This window comes from Nothobranchius furzeri, chromosome 4 (assembly GCF_043380555.1).
Source record: "Nothobranchius furzeri strain GRZ-AD chromosome 4, NfurGRZ-RIMD1, whole genome shotgun sequence".
Lineage (NCBI taxonomy): Eukaryota > Metazoa > Chordata > Actinopteri > Cyprinodontiformes > Nothobranchiidae > Nothobranchius > Nothobranchius furzeri.
Genome location: NC_091744.1, coordinates 62,826,670 through 62,852,111, shown reverse-complemented (window position 1 = coordinate 62,852,111; position 25,442 = coordinate 62,826,670). Strand labels below are relative to the sequence as shown.

Below are 25,442 nucleotides of genomic sequence, written 5' to 3'. Positions count from 1 at the left end.
TTCTTATTAACATTTTAATCAGTTTGTTTTAATGAACAAAAGTTCCAATCGGATACATTTGATCAACTTTATATTAGAAACTTATTGTTTGATTTTATATGTTCTTTCAGCACACTCTGGAGACCGCACTCCTGTCGGCCAGCCAGGAGATCGAGCTGGGTGCTGACGACCCGGCTGCCATGCAGAGTGTCCTTCAGCAGAGGGACTTACTGCAGAGCGGCCTCCTCAGCACCTGCAGAGAGCTGTCCAGAATCACTGCTGTGAGTTAGGCAACATTCACTCTGCACAATCACAGTTCATGCTGGTACTCTCATTTCTATAGGTTGTTATCTAATTGTTGGACGTTCACAAAGTATTTCTCCCACACTCCAACCAGGAGTTGGAGCGCTCATCCAGGGAATACGACAGGCTGGAAGGAGATGTGACTGTAGCTAAGAACAGATTGTTGGAGCAGCTAGAAGCACTGGGAAGCCCACAGGTGAGGTTTTATTTAACTGAGAATCTGCTGCCTGACCTCCGTGTTACTTTTTATTTATACTTCTTAGTTGCAAGCAGTGACAAAAATGACACATTTCTGCTCCAAGACTGTTGGAGTTGAACCAGCGCTGAAAGCTGCTCAGTGAGTGATGCATGGCTGTAGCACAGCTCTGTATTAAGTCTGTTTTATCTCGTTCTTCATCCTGAAAGAGGTGTTGAGGCCGAGGCAAATGGTTCTAACGGTTATTTCTTGTTAGGCGTGAGTCAGAGCTAACGTTCGTTTAGAGCGGAGGCGTCAGAGGGCCAACATGAAGCCTGGACGCTCTCTTCTCCACACAAACCTTTCATTAACCAGGGAATAATTATGTGGCTCTTTCCAGTTCTTTAGTTTTCTTCCGTCACCTTTTTGTCTACATAAATGTTTTTTTTTCTTTCTTGGTTGTTTGTCTTTTGAAGCCAAAGTTTCTCACAGACTGACAAAATCTCTTTATGCATCATGTTCCACATCGTCCACGTTGATATCAAACACTACCATCAGAGCTGATTCTTTTCCTTTTGTCTCCACCCTCTCAGACGGAGCCTCCGAGTCAGCAGCATGTCCGCATCCAGAAGGAGCTCTGGAGGATTCAAGATGTGCTGGAGGCCCTCAGTAAGCACAAAGCCCAGAGGAGTGCTGTGGATGGGATGACTTTCTATGGACCCAAAACCAACTTCAGCAAGCACAAAACTGAGGTGAGAAACCACCAATAAAGAAATAAACAAGATGTTGTTTGACTTTTGGTGTTTGACGATTTGGTTAGAAACTGAACATAAACAGGTTCATTTAGCTGCTGAGTGTGGAGGTATTTAAGGCTAAAGCAGCTCTTGTACATGTCGGAGCCTTTAAGGGATGTATCAGTGAAGTGGTAGCAGCATATGGAGGGCTCTCTGACTAGTCTGCCAGTCAGCTCATCCTCTGGGCCTGAACTACTCTACCATATGGCTTTGGTCTTGATCCAGCACGGTGGCACCATGTGGCACCTTGCTTCCTGTCCTGTAATGCCCTGTGTAATCCCCAGGAGGAGGACTCTGCACCCCCGCGGCCACCCCTTCCCAATTCCTACGAGCCCAATCCCCCCACCCTGCCCCCCCTGCCCTCTCAGGCCGGTGTGCGCCCCCCGTCGCTCCACAGGCCGGAGGACAGGAAGGCCAATCACAGGAATAGCACGCACAGCGTAAGCTTGTTGACCTGCTGGCCTCATGGCTGACCCCGCCCTCAGCTGTTTCATCACATGTCATAACTCTCTGTGATGTGTTTCAAGTTTTTTTATTTGCCTCACATCCATTTTTGTTGGGCATAATCCCCTGATTCATTTTTGTTTTTGAATTTCAGTGAAGTAACTTGCTCATGTATTATTTGATCTGTTATTATTTTGCACTCCTTTTCTGTTTCTTCCTGTGTGATAAAAGTGACGCATCATAATTTGTATGCTCACTAATCCGTTCCTCGGTTTGAGATTCCCTGCCTGCTGCTTACGTTTCGTTTTTAACTCGTTACTGCCCTGTGTTGTTAACGTCAGTGTCTGTCTCTCTGAGAGCTGCTGCTAATGTGCGAACCTCTTCCTCGTTTGCAGGCTCCCGACTACAGGTTGTATAAAAGTGAACCAGAGCTGACCACAGTGACCGAGGTGGATGAGAGCAATGGAGAGGACAGATCTGAACACCCATCTGATAGAGAGCATGCTGGAAACAAAGGTGCTTTTCAGGAGAAGACTATTGTTTGCTAAAGTTTCACCAAATAATCTGTGAAATACTCTTTTTATGACTAAATCTCCCACTTCTTTGCACTTTTAGTACTCTTAATTTAATTAGAGACTTAGTGGTCCATCAGCAGTTTGCACAATGTGCAAACAAAAACATGTTTTACATCTTTTGATAAAAAAAAATGTCTTGTAAAATTTTTAAATCCAGTCCAGATATCTACTCTCACTGGCTTCTTTATTTGGTCCATTTTCTATGAACAGGTTGGAGCTTCTTTTACCTTCATAACAGCTTTAGTCAATATAACAGATTCAACAAAGTGCTTGAAACCTCTCTCTGAGGCTCTGGTCCACATGAACATGGCAGCCTCACACGGTCACATCCATCCCTGCCAGCATACATAGGTGGGCCACATGCGGATATACAGTACTCTGCATGAATGAGTACACCCCACTACATTTGTCAAAAAACATTTAATTTCCCTTTAGAACCAACATTTTCTATGAGCTACCTTACTACAAAATACTCCCACAAATGTGGGCCACTGATTGCAAACAAAATTTGTTCATTTTCACACACAAAAGTGATTTTCCTAACAAATCTATTCAAGCCCATGTTGCAAATATGCAAATATACACCCCCCAATTATAGTCCGGGGAGAAAATCCACACTTATTACTACACATTTTGATTTAAAAGGCATTCAACCACAGGTGAGTCTGAGGTGTACAGCAGACAGGTGACTATAAAAGGGCATTACTTAACAAAGAAAAGCCCTTCCAATTTCCTGCTGTCAGCAATGGCTCCACATGGAAGAGAAATGTCACAGAATCTGAGAAAGGAAATTGTTTCTTTACACAAGAAGGTGAGGGCCACAAGAAGATCAGCAACGCTGATATTGGTCAAAATAATGTAGCAAAAGTGATCCATGGGGGGATGTGTATTTGTTTAGTCATGTGACAGTGATTGTAATTATCTCAGAAGTGTTAATGTGTGTGGTGTTTGTACATAATAACATAAATTCAGCTTTAATATTTTTCATTCTAAACAAAATCTGATGGTTTTAGAAGCATTAATGTCAGTTTATCAGTATCAGCAAATAACGGTTATTGGTCACAACAGTGATATTAATATCGCTATCGGCCCAAAAATTTCAAGTCAGTGCATCACTAGTTGTTAATGAAAATCTCCCTTTCTGAAATTCTCAGACCAGCCGGTCTGCGACCAATAACCACGGCACATTCAAAGTCCCTTAAATCTCTTTTCTTCTCCCTTCTGATGCTCAGTTTGAACTCCGAGGTTACCTCTCCATGTCTCGGCACCTAAATGCATTGAGTAGCTGACAAGAGATTAGCTGATGAGCTATTGTTGTTAGCCTAGCAGTTGCACATAGCTAATAAAGTTGTGGGTTACGAATAGATTTGAAAATCAGCTTTCATCTAAAAAATGCAAATGGTTGGTTTCCCATGATGATCACATGATCTGGTGGTTCATTTTGTTTTGGTTTTCCACGTTTCATAAATGTGTGTTGTTGTCTTTCATTTATAGTGAATTCTGTTGAATTTTTGAAGCTTTTGCAGTTTAAATTTTTGGCTCACCACATGGAAACCGCATTTTATACAAAGTTAAAATGTGTGCAAACTATTATTGTAAGCTGGCTTTATTTAGTCTTTTTACCACAACAAAATCTCTAAAAATGAATTCCCTTAAAAATAATGTGGACTGGATTTGGTGAAACACGTTTTAGTTGTTGCTGATTTGCAGACAAATTAAATATTTTGTTGTCTTCGATTTGTCAGGCATGTCCTATCCAGTCGGCATCGTTCCACCCAGAACCAAGTCTCCGGTGCCTGAATCTTCCTCTATAGCATCATATGTAACGTTAAGGAAGAGCAGGAAGCCTGACCTCAGGACGGTGAGTCACTAAACCTGTGATAGTTTCTGTGAAATATTTGTTTTGACCTGTTTTTGTTTTGTTTTGAGTCGCCTGTGGACAAACATAAAGTGGACACTACCTCATTTCTTCTAACTCTATTTACTCGCCTCCTTATTGTATTTACTTGTGCAATAAGGTGCGTATTCACATGGCCAGGCTATGACTCATGACCTCAAACCAGGAACTCGTAAAATAGATGCCAACGGTTGTTTATACAGTTTTCTGCCTCAGACACTATCATCTTACATATGCTAGCCGTGCCATTAGTGGTACCACTTTTTTAGGGTGTGTCCCGCTTTCAGTGGATCTGCATGAGTCTGCTGAGTAAATAATGTAAATGTGTCACTTTGACACAGCTGTGCAGAGTTCAGCTTTAGTCCTGGGATCTGGAATGGTTGACATTATGTCCTTAGGCTGAGCATTGAGTCCACATCTGCCAGTCCTCCAGCAGGGCACAGACCTGAAAACGAACATTGTCTCATCTTCTCCTGGATGGGCATTAACGAGCGGCTGAGTCCTCCCGAGTGCAGCCGTGTGTTCAGTGAGCATACAATATAATCAAGGCAGTCTCTTTTCTAATGTGTGCACCGTTTGCAGAGGCGGTCCTCATCTGTGGGGTTTAGAGTGTGTTCAACAGCACCTGCAGCTAATGCTGAGTAACAACAACTGGCCTAACCAGACTGTGACATCACTTGGATTAGGGCTGCACCATACTTTGAGATTTTTTTCTAATGCTGCAAAACCAAGTTAATTCATGCCGCTTAAGTTATCCTGCCATCTTGTTAACCCATTATAGTTTACATACCATGGTGGTAAGTTACATTCTTAGGAAGCAAGCAAGGATTTTTTTTGTTGTGACATGATAAAATCATAACAGTAACTGCTTTTGCCAATCTGAAATACATAATAATGTTCGAAGCCCCATATCATTAACAGAATAGAGCCTAGAACAAAAACTGTCTTTTAACATCGGCAAGGGTCCAATTAATGTCCTCCAATAAAAGAGTTAGTCCACAACAAATCTTTATGTCCTCAATACAACATAAATATCCCGCTGAAAATCATTCATCTTTTTTGTTACAAAGGTTTCATCATAAACTCCATTAGTACTGTAACGTGATGAAGGAGCCATTTCTCCCCAGTAACAGCTGTCTCTGTTTGACACAGTGTCAGTGTGCATGAAACAGCCTCAAGGTCATGCATTCACTTCTAATCTGTCTCCATTCCAGCAGTGAAGACAGAAGAATGAAGAAAGAACTCTTTTCTTTTAATTAATCAAAGAACTCTATTTTAATGAAGCTAATCAAAACAACTGTTAGTCAATAATAACCATGTGACCGATCTGTGAAATCACAATGTTATGGTTAATGTTTAATAAGGAAATGACGTATTCTAGCCACTAGTCAGCTGATACACAAAAGATAAATAATCATGACACATTCCGGTCGCAAATCCAATCAGAACCTTCACTCTGAAGCGTGGCAGAGTCTCTGTGGTGTTTATTTAATCTGTCAGCTGTGATTCATCCAGAATCGTAAACATCAAGATTAATAAAACAGAACAATGCCATTTTGAGTTCAGTATTCAGCCAGATCTCAAGATCCCCTGAAGTTCATCGCTAAGTGAAGTACAGACCGGCCACCTGTACTTTTTACTTTTAAGCTGAGAACTGCCAAGCTGGGAAATCCTGTCGTTGTTATCAACAAAACAACGGTTCCTTCAGAATAAAAGCTGAACTCGCTGACCCAAAGGGGGTCCCTTTGACGCTGTGAAACACCTGCCGGTTATTACCTGGAGACTATCCAAAGACTGGTTTGTCGTGCTGAGGACGCTGTTTCATCGGCTGCAGTACCATTGGGAGGTCGTGAACCTGGCAGCCTGATCTAAGGCGGAGGTCTCACTGACGGGTAATGTAGATCGGCACAGATGGCGTCTCAAGTGTTTTCTGACCACGGTTCAACGTTGAGTAGTCAGGAGCAAAACATCATCTCCCACTCAGACTCGCTTCTCCAGAACAGAGGTTCTGAACCGACATCGCACCAACACACACTCCACCTCACATTCATTCCATGAGCATCCATCACTAGAGAGTTAGTCCTGTTAAACTGTTTAAAATCATTTAGATAATAAATTTTGCTTAAACGTTGGAGGTCTCTCTCTCTCCCTCTTGTCTCTCAGTTCATGCTAAGAGTATTAAATTTCCCTGTAATAAAAAGGACCACTCTTCTGATTTAAAAAGCCAGTGTCCAGAGATGGGGTCCATACTAGATATGGATCATTAATGTCTCTGGTCATTAATTAAAATGCAACTCTTTATCATCCACTACAGTATCCTCATATCAACTTCTCATCTTTGACAGGTCAAGTGAAAGTACTTAAAGTAAAACATTTTAGAAATTGTAGTAGAGTAGAAAGTAAACTGCTTTAAAATGTAGTGGACTAAATATAAAAAAGTAGGCCTCAGGAAAATTACTCAAGTAAAATACTGATACAGAAAATGTGTACGTAAGTACAGTAACATAGTACTTGTACTTCATTACATTCCATCTTTGATGCTCAAACTCAACATTTTGCAGCTCTAATGTGAATCACGTGGATCTCTACAACTCAGGCTTGGCAAAAGAGGACCTCACTGTGATGACATATCTTATCATTTAAAGAAAATAATTGTCATTAAATGTGTGTTTCTAGGTTTTAAATATCACTTAGGGGTTTCTAATAGGTTGTTGTGCTGACATCTCTATAATCTAAACTGAGATGTTTTTCCCTTGCTTAAAATGTTATATCACTTGGTAAATTCATTTTTATAACCTAATTTCTTCAAAGGTAGCATATAAATAATATTTACTTTGTTTCTATCTTTGGTTAGGAGCGTCCACGCAGTGCAGTGGAGCAGCAGCTGTCTCCTGCAGAGGGCGGCCGGCCCAGAATGAGCGTAGAGGAGCAGATGGAGAGGATCCGACGCCACCAGCAAGGTTCCCTCAGGGAGAAGAAAAAAGCCCTCAATGTCCGGGGTGGCAGCCAGGAGAACACTCCCTCTCGCAGTCACTCCTTCACTAATCATTTCCGCGGCATGCAGGTAAAAGGAAAAGGATGGTAGCCCTGGAGTCATGTGTGTGCAAAAATCACATCATGTGATGTTATTTCAGCTTTCACGTATACTTTTTTCTTCATATTTTTAGTCTCAAATGAGACGCAGAGATGAGCTGATGAGCAGTGACATCCAGGAGCTGGAGGCCTCTCTGAAGCACCAGGAAGTGGCGAGGGAGACGCCCGCTGAGGAGATCGCTCGTCTCAAAGAATCCTTACAGGCTGATCATTTTAATCTGGACCGAGAGGTGAGGCGCAGCGGAGGTCAACTCAGTGATTTGTTTTGTTTCTGTTGGTGTCTAGGTTTGTTTAACAACTAAACATCACCCAGCATGCATCAGTGTTCACTCCTTTTATAACTTAGACTTGTGTTTTCTTAGTTTGTAAACAAGCCTAAACTCTCCTATGACTCCGGGGCCAAAGGTTGGTCTGTTTTTGGGTGTAACCTACAGTGGTGTGAAAAACTATTTGCCCCATTCCTGTTTTCTTATTCTTTTGCATGTTTGTCACACAAAATGTTTCTGATCATCAAACACATTTAACCGTTAGTCAAAGATAACACAAGTAAACACAAAATGCAGTTTTGAAATGATGGTTTTTATTATTTAGGGAGAGAACAAAATCCAAACCTACATTGCCCTGTGTGAAAAAGTCATTGCCCCCTGAACCTAATAACTGGTTGGGCCTCCCTTAGCAGCAATAACTGCATTCAAGCGTTTGATAAGCGATAACTTGCTACGAGTCTTTTACAGCGCTCTGGAGGAATTTAGGCCCACTCATCTTTGCAGAATTGTTGTAATTCAGCTTTATTTGAGGGTCTTCTAGCATGAACCGCCTTTTTAAGGTCATGCCGTAGCATCTCAATAGGATTCAGGTCAGGACTTTGACTAGGCCACTCCAAAGTCTTCATTTTGTTGTTCTTCAGCCATTCAGAGGTGGATTTGCTGGTGTGTTTTGGGTCATTGTCCTGCTGCAGCACCCAAGATCGCTTCAGCTTTAGTTGATGGACAGATGGCCGGACATTCTCCTTCAGGATGTTTTGGTAGATAGTAGAATTCATGGTTCCATTTATCACAGCAAGCCTTCCAGTTCCTGAAGCAGCAAAACAACCCCAGACCATCACACTACCACCACCATATTTTACTGTTGGTATGATGTTCTTTGTCTGAAATGCTGTGTTACTTCTACGCCAGATGTAACGGGACATTTGCCTTCCAAAAAGTTCAATTTTTGTCTCATCAGTCCACAAGGTGTTTCCCCAAAAGTCTTGGCAATCATTGAGATGTTTCTTAGCAAAATTGAGACGAGCCCTAATGTTCTTTTTGCTTAACAGTGGTTTGCGTCTTGGAAATCTGCCATGCAGGCCATTGTTGCCCAGTCTCTTTCTTATGGTGGAGTTGTGAACACTGACCTTAACTGAGGCAAGTGAGGCGTGCAGTTCTTTAGAAATTGTCCTGGGGTCTTTTGTGACCTCTCGGATGAGTTGTCTCTGCACTCTTGGGGTAATTTTGGTCGGCCGCCCACTCCTGGGAAGGTTCACTACTGTTCCATGTTGTTGCCATTTGTGGATAATGGCTCTCACTGTGGTTCGCTGGAGTCCCAACGCTTTAGAAATGGCTTTATAACCTTTACCAGACTGATAGATCTCAATTACTTTTGTTCTCATTTGTTCTTGAATTTCTTTGGATCTTGGCATGATGTCTAGCTTTTGACATGCTTTTGGTCTACTTCTCTGTGTCAGGCAGCTCATATTTAAGTGATTTCTTGACTGAAACAGGTGTGGCAGTAATCAGGCTTGGGGGTGGCTACAGAACTTGAACTCAGGTGTAAAACACCACGGTTGGGTTATTTTTTAACAAGGGGGGCAATTACTTTTTCACACAGGGCAATGTAGGTTTGGATTTTGTTCTCTCCCTAAATAATAAAAACCATCATTTCAAAATTGCATTTTGTGTTTACTTGTGTTATCTTTGACTAATGGTTAAATGTGTTTGATGATCAGAAACATTTTGTGTGACAAACATGCAAAAGAATAAGAAATCAGGAAGGGGGCAAATAGTTTTTCACACCACTGTATGTGTATAGAGTTAAAGTTGTGGAAATGAAAAACATGTATTTAAAAATGTCAACCGTTCTAAGGCGCTCCCATAAAACTGCATAGGAAATTTAGAAATTCACCAAAAGTGAAGAAATCCTGCATAGCGTCTAGAGCTGTTAGAAAACATTGAAACACTGAAATATCACAATATTTTATGTTATGATACAAAAAAATTTTTAAAAGCAGTTTATCAATTTTTGAGAATTTACATGCAAACATTTACTGTATTGCTTTTGTGTGGTGCAATTCACTGTCCGACCGCTAGATGGCAGTAGTTTGAAATCATCTTTATCCTGATGCAACTAAGAGGTCTCACGATAAAACTGGATGTTTCTTGAAAGTCTTTGTCCTGAGTTTTCCAATTAAGTTCACTCTTAAAAATTGCAAATATAATCTGGCTTTTAGTATTGCAGTACCCCATAATGTGATATATATCGTACCACCAGATAATAGTCTATACACACCCCTAATGGTGTCCACATTATTTGTTACTCTAGGCACATTTTGTCATTAAATGTAAACAATATAAAAAATATAAAAATAAAAATATTCCTCTATCCCATTTTCCTGCGGGTATCCGCGGGTCCTTCAAAAGTCTTAAAAAGTCTTAAATTTGCTTTTCCAAATTTAAGGCCTTAAAAAATCCTTAAAAATGACTAATAATCCTTCAGTACAGTTTCCAAAGGTCTTAAATTACCAAAGACCCAATAAACAAAATTATTTCATTTCTATAAAATTTTTGTGAATTTCTAGTTAGTGTTCAGCATTTTTTGTGAATGATATTGACAAAATCGGAACCATGCACATTCAGTTGGTTGTGAAAGGGGGCTATTTTTAGATGAGCACATTAGCTGGTTAAGCTAGTGGGAGCTTGCGCCATGGGGAAGTGCAAGTTTAATGGTAACTGGATGGTTAATCCCATGTTCGCAACGTGGTTGGCATCGGTTCCAGGCAATAGCTGAAAATTATAGCTCAAATTGAATTTAAAAAATAGCTTAAATTTGGTCAAAGTGGCCTTAAAAAAGCTCTTAAAAAGTCTTAAATTTGGCTCCCTTAAACCTGCAGATACCCTGAATAGACAGGAAAACGCTCAGATTAAAAAAGCAACTCGGATCTACTTCACGCTAGACTCACCCATCTTGTCTTGCCACTAGGGAAGGTTGTGGTTGATTTAGCATCCAGGAGAGAGCAGAGCATGTCTCACCTACCCGAAGCTAATTCTTAGCATTAGCACCTGCACAACACAGCAGAATTCCTTCATTCTTGTGTTATTTGTGGAGATGAAACATCAACGTTGTAAAGAAAACAGAATCAGAGGTGGGGTCACATTGCTGTTTTCCAATCAGGGAAGATGTCCAAATATCAGGAAATAAGACTCCAAATAATGCCGTCTGAAGCTCAACTGAGCCGTGGCTAACTGCTAGCTCCAGAAACAGGAGCACAATAGCTTTTTACCACAAAGTTTGTCACACAAAGCATTCTAATAATTCTAATGTAAAAAGAATGAGTGAACTTGGTCTTTAAATTGTTCTTTAGACCCTATAGAGGAGCTGCTGCTGCTCTGTAGTACTTTTTTAATGTGGATCTTAAACCAGATTAAACTAAACTGAACTCCATGTTATAGCATGTGTCATGTGTTTCTAACTTTCATTTCAGCTCTCTGTTCCTGACAAAGTGCTGATTCCTGAACGTTATATAGAATCAGACCCTGAGGAACCACTGAGTCCTGAGCAGGAGGCCGATAAGCGGAAGAAAGTGGACCGCATCAAAGCCCTTATAGCAAAAAACAGGTAAACATGTCCACAGGTTTGGATTTTCTCTCTGTATCAACTCTAACATGCTATTGAGCCTTCAGATGTTAAAAACATGAAAACCTGGTGAAGATGTGGTTGCAGTACTTGCAGTTGTTTTGGAGATCACAGGTTAGATTCGAGTCATCTCAGGATATTTGGGCCACTTTGTTAAAACAACAAACTAAAACAACAAATGATTAAGGATGCACAGCGTGTGTTGTAATGAAACTTGTTTGTGTCTTCTAGCTTGCCAAATGTGCTACCTAGTTTAGCTTTAAGCCCAGAGGATGAGAACGAAGAGGTGGTTACCATCCAGGAGAAAGAGAAGATGATTAATATCTCCTATGAGATAGCAGCAGAGGCCTCCAAACGCAGCAAGCTGGTAGCAGGTACATCTCAGAAGAACACGAGCATATCAAAGACATGCATGGGCTTCCTCTAAAGCTGCTGGGAAACACAACTCCATCATTTATTTTCCCTAACACAGCCATTTCCTTACAAGTGTCATTAAGTAGTGTTTGCTTTAATGTGATCATTTAATGATTAGTAACTGATCTGATTAGTTTTTTATTTTTTCTCATTTCTTCACATCTGTGTGTTGAACGTGTTTTGTTGCAGTGAGAAGCCTGTCGTCCTCCTCCTCCCCACAGTCTCCCAGCACACCCCCTCAGCTCACTGATGGCTCTCATTTCATGTGTGTGTAGTAGCTCCAGTAAGGCACTTCATCATCACGTTTCCTAACACACGTTATGCTCTAGCCTTTACACGGATCCTCTGGAATGCCCTCTCTAGTAACATGACTAGATTACTAACTGTACTGAGTGATTTTAAACTTGACTGGTCTTGTCCCCTGCAGCTCAGGCTCTGGCCTCGGTGAGGACCTACACATGAAGGAACAGCAGGGAAGACCTGAAGCTCCTCCTGGAGACGTCCATCCAGGAGGGCAGCACAAGGCCTTGGCCTACAGGAAGTGAAACTGCCTACTTCTTCACAGGGCTTAACCTCTGATTTCTGTACGCTCACTGTGACATCTAAAGCTCTGGTGCCAACTTTTTATTTAGTTGGCATTTCTTTTTTTTTTTTTTTTTTTTGAAGGCCTCACCTTGGATGCAACTCTCCCCTCAACTCTTATCCTTCTGTCACTGGTGCGGATTGGGTTTTTCAAAGTTTTATTTTTTGTAAGGTTTTATTAGGTTCTTGTTGGAATGTGTGCTGATGTACATACAGAGACTGAAAGACTGACCTCTTGTTGGCTTGTGGCTGAATCTTTTAGTCACGTTTTCCAGTCGTATTTCCACACTTGTTCAATAAACATTTTAAGATATATCAGCAATATATGAGCTTTCCCAGATCTTTTAATATTTAATTCAGCTTGTTTCTCGAGTATGAAAAATGAATTAACCTGATGTATTTATCCTTTTATTGTAAAGAAAATTTGTCTATAACAGAATTAGTAAGAAATATACATTAGACCCTTCCATTATAAGAAAGGAAGAGCCACATTACTGGTTGTATGTTCTTATTTCTGGTTACAGTTATTTAAAAATAAGATCCTATATCATTTATACATTGCTGCCTATGTATATATATATATATATATATATATATATATATATATATATATATATATATATATATATATATTATTACTGCATACATGAATGTCTTGACTTGAGTCACTCTTCACTGTCCTTTTCTTACTGACTGAATAATATATATTTGACTTGAGAGAAGGAACACTTGTCAAAGCTTGATACTGTTGTTGGTTTAAAGCCCTGGAACTAAATAAATAGGATTTGCATGTGTAAAAAGCAATAACACAAAGCCTTTGTAAAGATATTTTTGTGTGTGTGTGTGTACAAAGTGTAATTATCAGAGGTTTACTGTGTATATAATGTACATGGTACATCTGGATAGGAGGATATGTCCAGCGTATAATTACATACCAGGTTTTGGTTTGCAAATGTTCATATCCCACCTGTTTTATATCATGTTAAATAAATGTTGCCGGTTTTTAACTCCCTGCTTGTGTTTTCTAAATGTCTAGTTTAGGAAGAACGGAAATGTTCTTTTATATAGCGCCTCTCAAGAAAAAATTCACAAGAGCTTCACAAAACCAAAATGTTAAAATTTGGAAAAGATTTTTTTAATGATTAAAAAAAATGTTAAATGAGAAAACATTTCCATTTGCGAATAAAGATGTAAGGAAAGGAGGAGAGAAAATTAATAGGAAAGAGGGATATTAGTGGATCCCGGGAAAGGCGGAATGGGTAGAAAGAGCAGAATTGGGGGGGGGGGGGGGGGGTGATGAAAGTCACACCAAAGCCTGAAGAGGTGATTTTTCTCAGTCCACTGATCTCAGGCTCAGGGGGAGAGAGGTCCAGAGTCTGGGGGCCACAGCAGCAAATGATCTGTCACCTTTGGTCTTTAGCCTGGTGCGCTGCACAACCAGTATGCTTTGATCACTGGACCTCAGGGACCTGCTGGGGGTGTAGGGACTAAGAAGATCACCAATGTATGATGGTGCTTGTCCATGTAAGGCCCCTTAGACCAGAACCAGGATCTTGAAATGAACTCTGAAGTTGACTGGCAGCCAGTGAAGCTGGAGGAGAAGCGGGGTGATGTGGGTGTATTTGGAGCACTTGGTCAGAAGCCGAGCACAGGCATTCTGAACCACCTGTAGACGGTTCAGGGAGGTTCTGCTCAGACACGTGAAAAGAGAGTTACAGTAGTCTAAGCGTGAGGAGATGAAGGTGTGGAGAACTGTCTCAAGTTCAGAGCGGGACAGAATGGGACTCAGCAATGTTCCTGAGATGGAAGAACGAACAAGAGAACATGAGAATCCAGGGTGAGAGCTGGGTCAAAGGTCACACCAAGATTCTTGACAGATGGTTTGGTGTGAGAAGAAAGCTGACCAACAGCGTCTTTGACTTTGGGAACCAGCTTGTCTGGAGCACAGAAGAGGATCTCAGTCTTCATTCAGCTGTAGAAAGTTCCCAGCTCAGGGATATCCCTTTGACTGACTGGTTAGTGTGCGTAACTCTCACCCAGGAGCCTGCCTGGGGATAAAATCCCACCTGGGCCCTTGTTTCTTCACCTCGCCACATTAAAGTAAGCAGGGACCTGACCAGAAACCAGGGAAGCATTAATTATAGAGAGCACGCTGGGACCAGTGGACTGAAAAGCACCTTTAAACAAAGACGAGGGTAAGATGTTGAGGGGGCATGCAGAGGTCTTCATAGAGTAAACTAGTTTGGTTAGCACAGGCAAAGAAACAGGAGCAAAGCTATCTAGGATGATGGGCCTGGTTGGAGTTGGGTGAGGTTGGCTGAAGGAGAGATGCTAGATCTAACCTTATTAACTTGTTCACAAAGAAAGTTAGAAAATTTGCACAGAGTGGATGGAGGCTGTAGGAGAGGCAATACTGCTGAAGGTGTTAAACAGCACCTTGGAATTCCCTTTGCTCTGGGACACCAGTTTGGAGAAATAGGAAACCCTAGCGTCTCTGACTGCAGAGTTAAAAGATGTTAGAAGATCCTTTAGATGCAGCAGATGGACGTGGAGGTGGGTTTTCTTCCACAAGCGCTCAATTTTTCTGCACTGGTGCTTCAGGCTGCGAATGCTGTTGAATGTTGTAGTTTAGTTTCTAGACACCAGGAAACAGCCAAATGCATTTATTCATATTTAGCTTTAGTGTAGATAATAACAAGCTGTGTTGAGAAATGTTGTGCTGTTTAAATTTTAACAGCGTAGAAAACATGCACAAAAAAAGTTTCTGATCTTTACAAATAGTACTCTGGTACCATCTAGTGGTTAAAATTTTCTTGTTCATTTGTGACAACGTTACAAACAGTTCTATCTAATTTTGGATAGTAGCGCAAATGTTAAATTACTGATATGCAAAAATATAGTACAGAGTGGTATTACACAGTCACAGAACGTGTTGATTGGGCTAAATTAGGGATCTATAGGCTTGAAAAGTATTCCGTTGCTTGTCAGTTTGGATAAACCTTAAATAAAACATACAGTTGTGGAGAAGAAAATTGCGTTAATCGCTTCTTAGTGAATGTGTTTTATAGTTTACATGTAAATCTAGAAATATGTTGTGTTTAACAGAAAATCTCATTTCAAAAGAAGCTGTATTTACAGGACAGCTGCGCAAAAGCAAAATGTGCATGATGTGAAAAAACAATAAAACGTGAGTGAATCTCCCAAACACATGGAAACTTTAAATAACAACGTCACAGTTTCCCCCTCGTGTTCCGTTTAGCCAATCAGAGAGCAGACATTGTGGTTTAGCCCCGCCTTCCTGCTGAAAGGGAAGCTAATGGTTTGGCCATAGCGTGACATTTTAATATCGAAAGTGTCTCTTGTTGTGTTTGCCACTGCTATGGCCGCGGTACCAGCCGAGGAAGCGACCTCCCTGAGAGCTGAGGACGGCGTGCCGCCCGGTGGAGCTTACGAGGAGGACGCTAAGAAGAAAGAAGAGGGCCTTAATGAGCCGGAAACAGAACAACGAGGCAGCAGCATCAAGCCGAAAATGGAAGAGGTGGACGCTGAGGCCAGTGAAGAAGAGAAGCCCGCTACATCAGTAGACAAGGCCGCGAGGGAGGTGGACAAGGACCACGGTGCTACCGCGGTCACGCCGGAGGGAACGACCGCTCCTGAAGAACCGGGGCAAAGAGCAGAGTCACGGCCGAGCCTGGAAGATGGCAGCACCGAACATACAGGTGACATCTCAATGAAAGACGCCAAGGAGGAACCGGACGACGACAGCAGCCGGTGTTCGGGAATAGACTGCGAAAAGAGCGCAGCTGTTGGGAACGAGAAGCCCGGCGGTGGAGGCGGAGAGCTGGGGGACAAGAGGCGGACGAGCCTGGAGATCTCATCCTCAGATGGGGAACCACTAAGCCGCCTGGACTCAGAGGACAGGTGGGTCAGGCTGTGATGGAGAGATGATGATCCTATGAAAGAAATATTTTAGACAAGTTTACTGTTTATTTACAACAGCCAACACATGGCTAGATGTAGGCTGAGAGAATACTTGATTTGAGTATGTTTTACCAGTTTCGTTCATGTTTCTGTTTCAGCAGTAGTGTGACAATGTGGCAATCACAGATGTAACTATTAACAGACATTAAAATACTATTAGAAAGGCGATCTCTCACGAAGATAACTGGGGCTTAAAGGTTTTGGTGAAAATGTGGCATAAAATTGTTCTGGCATGAGTGAATGTGGCATGCATAGAGAATCAGTTCCAGCCTGAAGAGGCCTCCACGCTTTGTATCTGTGTGATGTGGAAAATGTAATAAATGCATCTGCTCTTCATGTCTGTGCAACACCCTGATCTCATATTTTTAGATAACTCTGATTGCTTTTGACTTTTTCAGCACAAGCAGCAGTACCCTGATGGACATGGAGAGCATCGTGTCCAGCGGACGTTCCACCCCAGCCCTGTTGAATGGACAGAGTAGTGCACGGTCTTCTGCAACCAAGACAATGGCTTACCCCTGCTGCTGGGACCTGTGTCCACAATGCTTCAGCTCCAGCCCCGATCTGGCCGAGCACATCAGGGGCATTCACGTGGATGGGCAGAGAGGAGGGGTCGGTAGACTTAAAAAGTTTCTGAGGAGCTTTGTGCTGATCTTTTTCACGTTTTCTTTCCAAATCTGTGCCGTTTTATCTGCAGCTTAGCAGTTATAACACGAAGCAAAATTTCTTTCATTTCCTTTATTTATAAAGCACCTTCCATGACCTTATCAGTAGACCAAAGTGCTGAACACAACCATAAAGAATGTGCATTAAATGTGCACTTGCACTGAAACAACTCTGTGGAAATATATGTAACATTTTCTTTACCTTTATAATTGCTTATCTTTTGTTTTTGTTTGTTTCCCAGGTGTTTGTGTGTCTGTGGAAGGGCTGTAAGGTATATAACACACCCTCAACCAGTCAGAGTTGGCTCCAGAGACACATGCTGACCCACAGTGGAGATAAACCCTTCAAGGTGAAGTTAAAATCATAATCGCATTGGTCTCCTCAGAAAGTGCTGGATTTAATTTTGAGAATGTCATTTGTATTTTTAAAGTTTACATTTATTACATGAAACCAACTGAATTCTGATAAAACCTATAATTTTATTAATTGAATCGAATGAAACAAAAAACGGGTTCTTCTAAATTAACTGACAGTATTTAATTAATCAAAAAAGTTATTTGTGATAAAGACACAAGCAATCTGATATTAGATTATGCAGGACTTGATGAAAAACGATCATCAGTGATTCTGTCACAAAAACCTACAACAGCGTATGTTTAAGGCTCAATTCCACTGGGATCCTTTTAGATGTGACACCTGATAACTTCCTGCCCGGTAACCATGTGTGTTAATGAATGCTAAAAGATTAATTTATGTGATGATTTTGTTCATCTCTGTTCTGTTGCCACCACTTTATTATGAGTTGGCCATTTACACTAAAAATATGATTTACATTATTATTATTATTTACATTATTTGTAGGCTGTGGCACTATGTTAGCATTATTTGTAACTTTTAGGGTACAGATGCTAATGCTATGTCTGTTTACTGATATTTGCTGTGGAGAAATGGGGAAGAAGCCTGTTAGCAGTCTCCAGTAACTCTAAATTGTTAAAAAAAGTGTGTTAATTTGAACTGTCGTTGGCAATATTAATGTTAATCAACTAAAGTTGACAAATCCATAAAAAATGCCCCAACTTATATTATTCTCATTTATATTTGTTTTTATATTGTATATTAATTACTATATAACTTGTTGTTTTTTATTTAATGAGACCAGGTTTCTATTTGTTTACCTTCATAGAGGGGACTGGTTTTAAAGGGGTTCTAGAATTAAAACAACATTTACGTTGTTGGATATTGGCAGCTTGGTGTGTCTAAAGCTAGTTTTCCAGGAGCACTACTCGGAGTAACTCAGACCGACCACAGTTTCCAAGGGCGCAGTTTGGTATTTTCCCTCTACTTTGTCCCTGCTCCATTGAGTTACCTGGCAAAGCCGAGTTGGGCTGGCATCGTGCTTCTGGCTGCTGATTGGCTAGGGGGCGGAGTCACTGGTTGCTCCTGAGTTCTTTGCCTTCTGTTTCCTGGTTTGGAGTCTGACAAAAAGCCATGAAACTGAGCAAAATGTCGAGCAACACCACTGTTTTCAGCTGAAGCATACAGGTTACCTTACACCGTTTACCGATCACCTCATGCTATTTTGTCAAAAGTACAAGTCGCGCAAGTCCCCCCCATGCCTGTAAGGAGGCAGCCACTTTCTGTCATGGAGCTGGCATGGAAACAAAACGCTCACATGGGCTGACTCAAACCATGCTGTACAGAGCTGTCTTAGGTTGAGTAGACCTAAATGTACCATAGCAAAAAGTTTGTGCTGTCTCAAACCTGCTTTCCAATGAAAATCCGTATTTTTGTAATGTTCATTCTTAGGAAAAGCAGATATTTTAAGTAGGTATGGACAGTATATCGGCATCAATATCAGTATCAGCCGATGTTAGTCATTTTTTAACATACCAGTATCAGTTCGATAAATAAAACCGGGCCGATATTAACAACCGATATTTTTTTTCATCTCGTCTCCATTTGTTTTTGCCTGTTTCAGAGGGTGAAGGGGGGTGATGTGTAATTGTCGAGTCATGTGAACAGCGAATGTAATCATCTCAGAACCGTAAACGTGTTTTTTATGTGTACATAATAACGTAAATTCAGCTTTAATAATTTTCATTCTATACAAAATCTACTGATTTTAGAAGCATTCATTTCAGTATATCGATAACGAAAAATATCTGTTATCGGCCATAACAGTAATCTTAATATCGGATATCGGTATCGGCCCAAAAAATTGCATATCTGTGCATCACTAATTTTAAGCCTTTATTTGTTATAATTGTGAAGTTTTTGGCTAACAGCTTATAAAAACCCTACATTCAAAATCTCAGACAATTCGAATATTGTGAAAAGGGTCAATATTATAGACTCAAATTGTCACACTCTATTCAGCTAATGAATCCAAAACTTCTGCAAAGGGTTCCCGAGCCTTTAGATGGTTTCTCAGTCAAAGATGAATTACTGAAATAAATGGACTTCTGACCATGTTTTTTGAGTTTCACCTGGAACATTCCTGAATATTCTGGGAATATCCGGTATGAATGAGTGTCAGACAAATCCATAGCTTGTCTACTGAGTTATCCAAATACTGTAAATGGCTGTGTATGGAGCTCCAAGCTTCAGGCAGCGTCATAGAGCTGTCTAGGTAAACCGGCCAGTCTGCACATAGCTCATTTAATATTAATGTCCTTAATGAGTGGGTGGGGTTAACTTTTCTCTTCATGGTAGGCCTTTGTTATGGGTTTGTTTTTGTCCATTAATGTTGAGCCCCTACATAGTTTCATATGCTGTATAGTACGGATGTGAGAAAATATCAATATGTGGCAATTTATCGCAATATGTTTTCCTGCCATTTCTATCGATATTCAAAAGCTGCGTATCCAATTTTTGGAAGAATTTACATGCAAACGTTTGTATTTTATTTATTTAAATTTTTTTTGGTGCAATTCAAACGCCGACTGCTAGTCAGCAGCAGTGTGCAATGGGTTTTGTTTCCACCGCTGAAATGTAAATCCCTCTGTTATGGTTCAGCTATCTCACGTTAAACATGTTGCGTATCAGTTTAGACTGTTTATTGAATTATCCTACAATAACTTCAGTCTGAAAAAAATCACTGATATCGTCTGGCTGAATGTATTGCAATAAATTGTGATATATCATATTGCCAGAATGTCACCAATACACATCCCTACTGTATAGAGGTTAAAGAACAGTTTCCAATAAAACATAATTTAGTCTAGAACCCCTTTAAAGCTTATAGTGCAGCCAGCCTATAACGGGGAGCTTATTTACTTTGATTTCAAATTTTATGTTTATTCATCGTTTTACTAGTAGTTTGTAGCATAGATGCATGATCACAGTCATACCTTAGCTCATAAGTACATATATAAACCTTTTGTGTTTTTCTGATGCAGTGTGTAGTTGGAGGCTGCAATGCCAGCTTTGCTTCCCAAGGGGGACTGGCTCGTCATGTTCCCAGTCACTTCAGCCAGCAGAGCTCCTCCAAAATGTCCAGCCAGGCCAGACTCAAGGAGGAGTCTCCCTCAAAGGCTGGACTCAACAAGAGGAAGAAACTTAAAAATAAACGCAGGTGGACCCTACGTAGGTATCAGTGAGCTCTAACCTGTTTTCTTTTGGGTAGATTGGTATAATCCTGCGGTACTGTCGGTCATTCGATAAAGTGCCCCAATCTTTATTTTTTTAACATGGTTCTTTTTGCTGATAAAAGTAATGAAACTCCCTAGATTTTTCTTTTTACATGATTCTTTTTTGTCCTGTAGCTTACATATTGTCTTTAAAGCTCGTTCTACCTCTTAATTAGTGATTCTCTAAGCTTTGTTAACGATAAATGAAATCAGATTTGAAAAGAGTATCTGTAAAATCTAAATAAATGGATAATTACCATAGATTACTAGTATTGGGTCTTTTCCACTGTGCCAGAGCTTTTATATATTTCGGGATGTTTGGTCGGCCGTATGTTTTGGACACCCGAGTGAAGAGAGGGGTGGAGCTGGCAACTGATCACCACCTGGTGGTGAGTTGGATCAGATGGCAAGGGAACATGCCGCGTAGACCTGGCAGACCCAAACGCATAGTGAGGGTCTGCTGGGAACGCCTGGCAGAAGAACCTGTCAAGACGGTCTTCAACTCCCACCTCCGGCAGAGCTTTGACCACGTCCCGAGAGCAGTGGGGGACATTGAGTCCGAGTGGGCCTTGTTCCACTCTGCGATTGTCGAGGCGGCTGTTGCTAGCTGTGGTCGTAAGGTGGCCGGTGCCAGGCGTGGTGGCAACCCCCGTACCCGCTGGTGGACACCAGAGGTTCGGGGAACCGTCAGGCTGAAGAAGGAGGCCTACAGGGCGTGGCTGGTCTGTGGGTCTCCGGAGGCAGCAGACAGGTACCGGATAGCCAAGCGGGGTGCAGCAGTGGCAGTTGCCGAGGCAAAATCTCGGGCGTGGGAGGAGTTTGGTGAGGCCATGGAGAAAGACTATCGATCGGCTCCAAAGAGGTTCTGGCAAACTGTCCGGCGCCTCAGGAGAGGAAGGCAGCAACTCGCTCACACTGTTTACAGTGGGGATGGGGAGCTGCTGACGTCAACTGAGGCTATAGTCGGACGGTGGAAGGAATACTTTGAGGAGCTCCTCAATCCCACCAATGCGCATTCCGAGGAGGAACCAGAGCTGGGAGGCCTGGGGATGGACTGTCCGATCTCGGGGGCAGAAGTTGCTGAGGTATCAAACAACTACACAGCGGCGGAGCCCCGGGGGCGGATGAGGTTCGTCCTGGGTATCTCAAGGCTATGGATGTTGTAGGGCTGTCATGGTTGACACGTCTCTACAACATTGCGTGGTCATCGGGGGCAGTTCCTAGGGAGTGGCAGACCGGGGTGGTGGTCCCCATCTTTAAGAAGGGTGACCTGAGGGTGTGTTCCAACTATAGGGGGATCACACTCCTCAGCCTCCCTGGAAAGGTCTACTCCAAGGTACTGGAGAGGAGGGTCCGATCGATAGTTGAATCTCAGATAGAGGAGGAGCAATGTGGTTTTCGTCCTGGCCGTGGAACTGTGGACCAGCTCTATACCCTTGCAAGGGTGATGGAGGGGGCATGGGAGTTTGCCCAACCAATCCACATGTGCTTTGTGGATTTGGAGAAGGCTTATGACCGTGTCCCCAGGGGCACCCTGTGGGGGACGCTCCAGGAGTATGGGGTGGGTGGCTTTCTGTTAAGGGCCATTCAGTCCCTTTACCAGAGGAGCGTGAGTTTGGTCCGCATAGCCGGTAGTAAGTCGGACCTGTTCCCAGTGAGGGTTGGACTCCGCCAGGGCTGCCCTTTGTCACCGGTTCTGTTCATCACTTTTATGGACAGAATTTCTAGACGCAGCCGTGGTGTGGAGTGTGTCGAGTTTGGTGGCAGGAGAATCTCGTCTCTGCTTTTTGCGGATGATGTGGTCCTCCTAGCTTCATCCAGCTCTGACCTTCAGCTCTTGCTGGGTAGGTTCGCGGCCGAATGTGAAGTGGCTGGGATGAGGATCAGCACCTCCAAATCTGAGACCATGGTTCTCGACCGGAAAAGGGTGGCTTGCCACCTCCGGGTCGGGGGAGAGGTCCTACCTCAAGTGGAGGAGTTTAAGTATCTCGGGGTCTTGTTCACGAGTGAGGGTAGGAGGGATCGGGAGATCGACAGGCGGATTGGTTCGGCGTCTGCAGTGATGCGGACGCTGAGCCGATCTGTCGTGGGGAAGAGGGAGCTGAGCCAGAAAGCCAGGCTCTCGATTTACCGGTCGATCTACGTCCCAATCCTCACCTATGGTCATGAGCTTTGGGTAATGACCGAAAGAACGAGATCGCGGATACAAGCGGCTGAAATGAGTTTCCTCCGTAGGGTGGCCGGGCTCAGCCTTAGAGATAGGGTGAGGAGCTCGGACATTCGGGAGGGACTCGGAGTAGAACCGCTGCTCCTCCGGATCGAAAGGAGCCAGTTGAGGTGGTTTGGGCATCTGGTCAGGATGCCTCCTGGACGCCTCCCCGGGGAGGTGTTTCGGGCATGTCCTGCCGGCAGAAGGCCCCCGGGTCCACCCAGGACACGTTGGAGAGGTTACATCTCCAATCTGGTCCGGGAACGCCTTGGGGTCCTGCCGGAGGAGCTGGTGGACAAGGCCGGGGAGAGGACGGCCTGGAGCTCCCTAGTTGGGATGCTGCCCCCGCGACCCGGACCCGGATAAGCGGAGGAAGACGAAGACGAAGGGATGTTTGGTGTTGACACCCCTGATTCTTAGCATCTGTCAAATTAAAGTTATTTATTTTGTTTTTAAAGCACACCATTGTGATGGGATAATAGTTGAATACACGAAAACTCTGCCACTTGTAGACATCGTAACCACAGTTGTGCCTGTTTCCCTTTGTGTGTGTGTGTGTGTGTGTGTGTGTGTGTGTGTGTGTGTGTGTGTGTTTTTCTTTTCTGTTTGGTCCCTCTAGCAAGGCCCCAGGACTTTTTTGATGTCCAGACGATGGATGCTATTCGCCACAGAGCCGTCAGTCTCAACCTCGCCACCCACATAGAAAGTGGAGGAAATGGTCACAGTGTTGTTTTTCACAGTACGGTAGGCGCTTTACCTCTTTGTCTTGTTTCATTGTCTAAAGGAGAAGATGTGTTTTTTAATCTGCAAGCTAGAATCAGAATTAGTTACAGAACGAAAGTAGGAAATAAACTAGAATTGGATTTTAAGTCTTCCCACAAAGTTGGATTTATCAAAATAAAACGCCTTGTCCAGTGTAGACAATTAAAGGTAGCTGAGAATTGTGCATCACCTAAATGTCCTGCTTTCATGACCAAAATAAAATCTGATAGTATTTTCTAATTTTATTACTTATTTTAAGTTTAGCCTCTTGCAGAAGACACATTGTGGCAGTAAATCAGGATAATACTGCCTCCATGGTTGTGTGAGGGTTAGCTGTCCCCACCTAGCACAGGCCGAGCTGACTGATCTGCTGCCCTTCCACATCGAGAGGAGCCAGTTGAGGTGGCTCAGGCATCTGGTTATGATTAAGGTTGGGCATCGTTTGATTTTGAACAATTCCAATTCCTCGTTTCGATTCCGGTTCCTATCGATTCCCGATTCCGATTCTTTCAAGACATGACATGCTTTACATGAGCTAGCTAACCACAGGTCCTACATGATAAAACAATCTTAACTTCAACATGAATTTTAATTCTATGAACAATGACATCACCTTCATTTAGACAAAAACATGTTTTGGAGAAAAAAAGAAAAAGACTTGCAGCACAACCAGTGTGTTTGTTACTGACCACAACCAAAGTCTGGAAGAAGCCTCTGGGATGAGAGGCTAAATGTCTCCAACATATCCAGAAACGTCCAGCTGTTTTCAGCTAAAACTCTCAGGATGATCATGTCCAGGATGACTGAGAACTACACCTCCATGCTGCAGCAGCATTCAGTCAGAACAGAAAGTGAAACTGAGGCCCTGTCCACACGTAGCCGGGGATCTGCCAAAACATAGATATTGTTCTACGTTTTGGCCTGTCATCCACACGAAAACGGGAGTTTTTTCACACGAAAACGGATCTTTTTAAAAACTCCGGCCAAAGTGAAGATCTGCGTTTTCTCCGTTTTGGGTGTCTGCGTGTGGACAGACAAAACCGGAGTTTTAAGGTCCGCAACGTCACTTTCCGCGACAAAAAATGCTGACATCACGTGTGCGACCTGTGTTTACACTAGCCGACAGCATGGAAGCCCTCAGAGCTGCGCTCGCTTTATCAACTGTCCAAGCGCTTTTTGCTTGTTTGTTTTTGCAAGCGGAATTACTGCTCCTTGCGGAAGACCACAGACGAAGGACGGGGTTAAGAACGGGGAAGTACTGCCGCCTACAGGTCTGGCATGTCCTTAACAACGTATTTATCCGGGTACGTGTGGACAGTTTTTTTTTAAACGAGGTGGTGTGGATGCAAGTTTTTGGAGGGGCGGATATTCGTTTAAAAAAAAACGGCTACGTGTGGACTAGGCCTGAAATGTAGCTGCTGTCAGTAACAATCTAACAGATTTTAAACATTAAAACTCTCAACAGAAATAGTTCAAAAAGGAAATTAAAATTTTCACAAATTTGTGTGTGATTTATTATTATTATTATTATTATTATTATTATTATTATTATTATTATTATTATTATTATTATTATTATTATTATTTATTGTGGCAGAAGCTGGTGTGGTCCACCACAGAGAAGCTTCTCTAGCATGATGACTTTAATTATTCTAGACGGCTGGTGTGATCATCCCTGAAGAGCGTTGATCACAATTTGCAGATCACGTTTATTTTTCATGGAGATCGGCTTCGGATTCCTCTTCCGACCGGCATACTAGGAATCAAAACTAGGAATCGAAATAAAAAAAAAACTTTGAATGATTCCGGGGAAAACTAACAGTTGGTTCTGGTTCCGATCGATGCTCGGTGCCCAACTCTAGTGTTGATGCCTCCTGGACGGCTCCCTGTTATGGTTTTCCGGGCACGTCCAACCGGGAAGAGACCTAAAGAAAGACCCAGGACACACTGGGGGGATTATGTTTCTTGACTGGCCAGGTAACAACCTTGGGATTCCCCCTGAGGAGCTCTCCCAGGTGACCGAGGAGAGGGAAGTCTGGGCCTCTCAGCTG

The 25,442-nt window shown here is 42.5% G+C and overlaps 2 protein-coding genes across 21 annotated transcripts in view; both read left to right on the top strand.

The window, feature by feature from the left end:
* LOC107388605 (pleckstrin homology domain-containing family A member 5) overlaps nucleotides 1-13,151 on the top strand; it is a 121,890-nt gene extending 108,739 nt beyond the window's left edge. For 8 of the 20 annotated variants that reach the window (XM_015964174.3, XM_015964182.3, XM_015964180.3 and 5 more), the window contains 12 exons: nucleotides 111-260; nucleotides 377-478; nucleotides 1,051-1,209; nucleotides 1,536-1,691; nucleotides 2,091-2,211; nucleotides 4,016-4,131; nucleotides 7,022-7,231; nucleotides 7,335-7,490; nucleotides 10,997-11,130; nucleotides 11,380-11,522; nucleotides 11,752-11,827; nucleotides 11,990-13,151. In XM_015964174.3, the coding sequence (XP_015819660.1) occupies nucleotides 111-260; nucleotides 377-478; nucleotides 1,051-1,209; nucleotides 1,536-1,691; nucleotides 2,091-2,211; nucleotides 4,016-4,131; nucleotides 7,022-7,231; nucleotides 7,335-7,490; nucleotides 10,997-11,130; nucleotides 11,380-11,522; nucleotides 11,752-11,827; nucleotides 11,990-12,107 (1,641 nt within the window). In that variant the 3' untranslated portion in view covers nucleotides 12,108-13,151. Of the gene's footprint in view, nucleotides 1-110; nucleotides 261-376; nucleotides 479-1,050; nucleotides 1,210-1,535; nucleotides 1,692-2,090; nucleotides 2,212-4,015; nucleotides 4,132-7,021; nucleotides 7,232-7,334; nucleotides 7,491-10,996; nucleotides 11,131-11,379; nucleotides 11,523-11,751; nucleotides 11,846-11,989 lie in introns of all 20 variants that reach the window. The other 12 variants (XM_070550318.1, XM_015964186.3, XM_054732912.2 and 9 more) reach the window with 4 other exon arrangements.
* A 2,270-nt stretch (nucleotides 13,152-15,421) lies between these two features.
* The window catches only part of LOC107388604 (zinc finger protein aebp2), a 35,234-nt gene continuing 25,213 nt past the window's right edge, over nucleotides 15,422-25,442 (top strand). Inside the window, exons 1-5 of the mRNA XM_015964171.3 lie at nucleotides 15,422-16,065; nucleotides 16,524-16,737; nucleotides 17,033-17,140; nucleotides 20,190-20,376; nucleotides 23,249-23,373. Coding sequence (XP_015819657.1) covers nucleotides 15,524-16,065; nucleotides 16,524-16,737; nucleotides 17,033-17,140; nucleotides 20,190-20,376; nucleotides 23,249-23,373 — 1,176 coding nt within the window. The 5' untranslated portion in view covers nucleotides 15,422-15,523. The remainder of the gene's footprint in view (nucleotides 16,066-16,523; nucleotides 16,738-17,032; nucleotides 17,141-20,189; nucleotides 20,377-23,248; nucleotides 23,374-25,442) is intronic.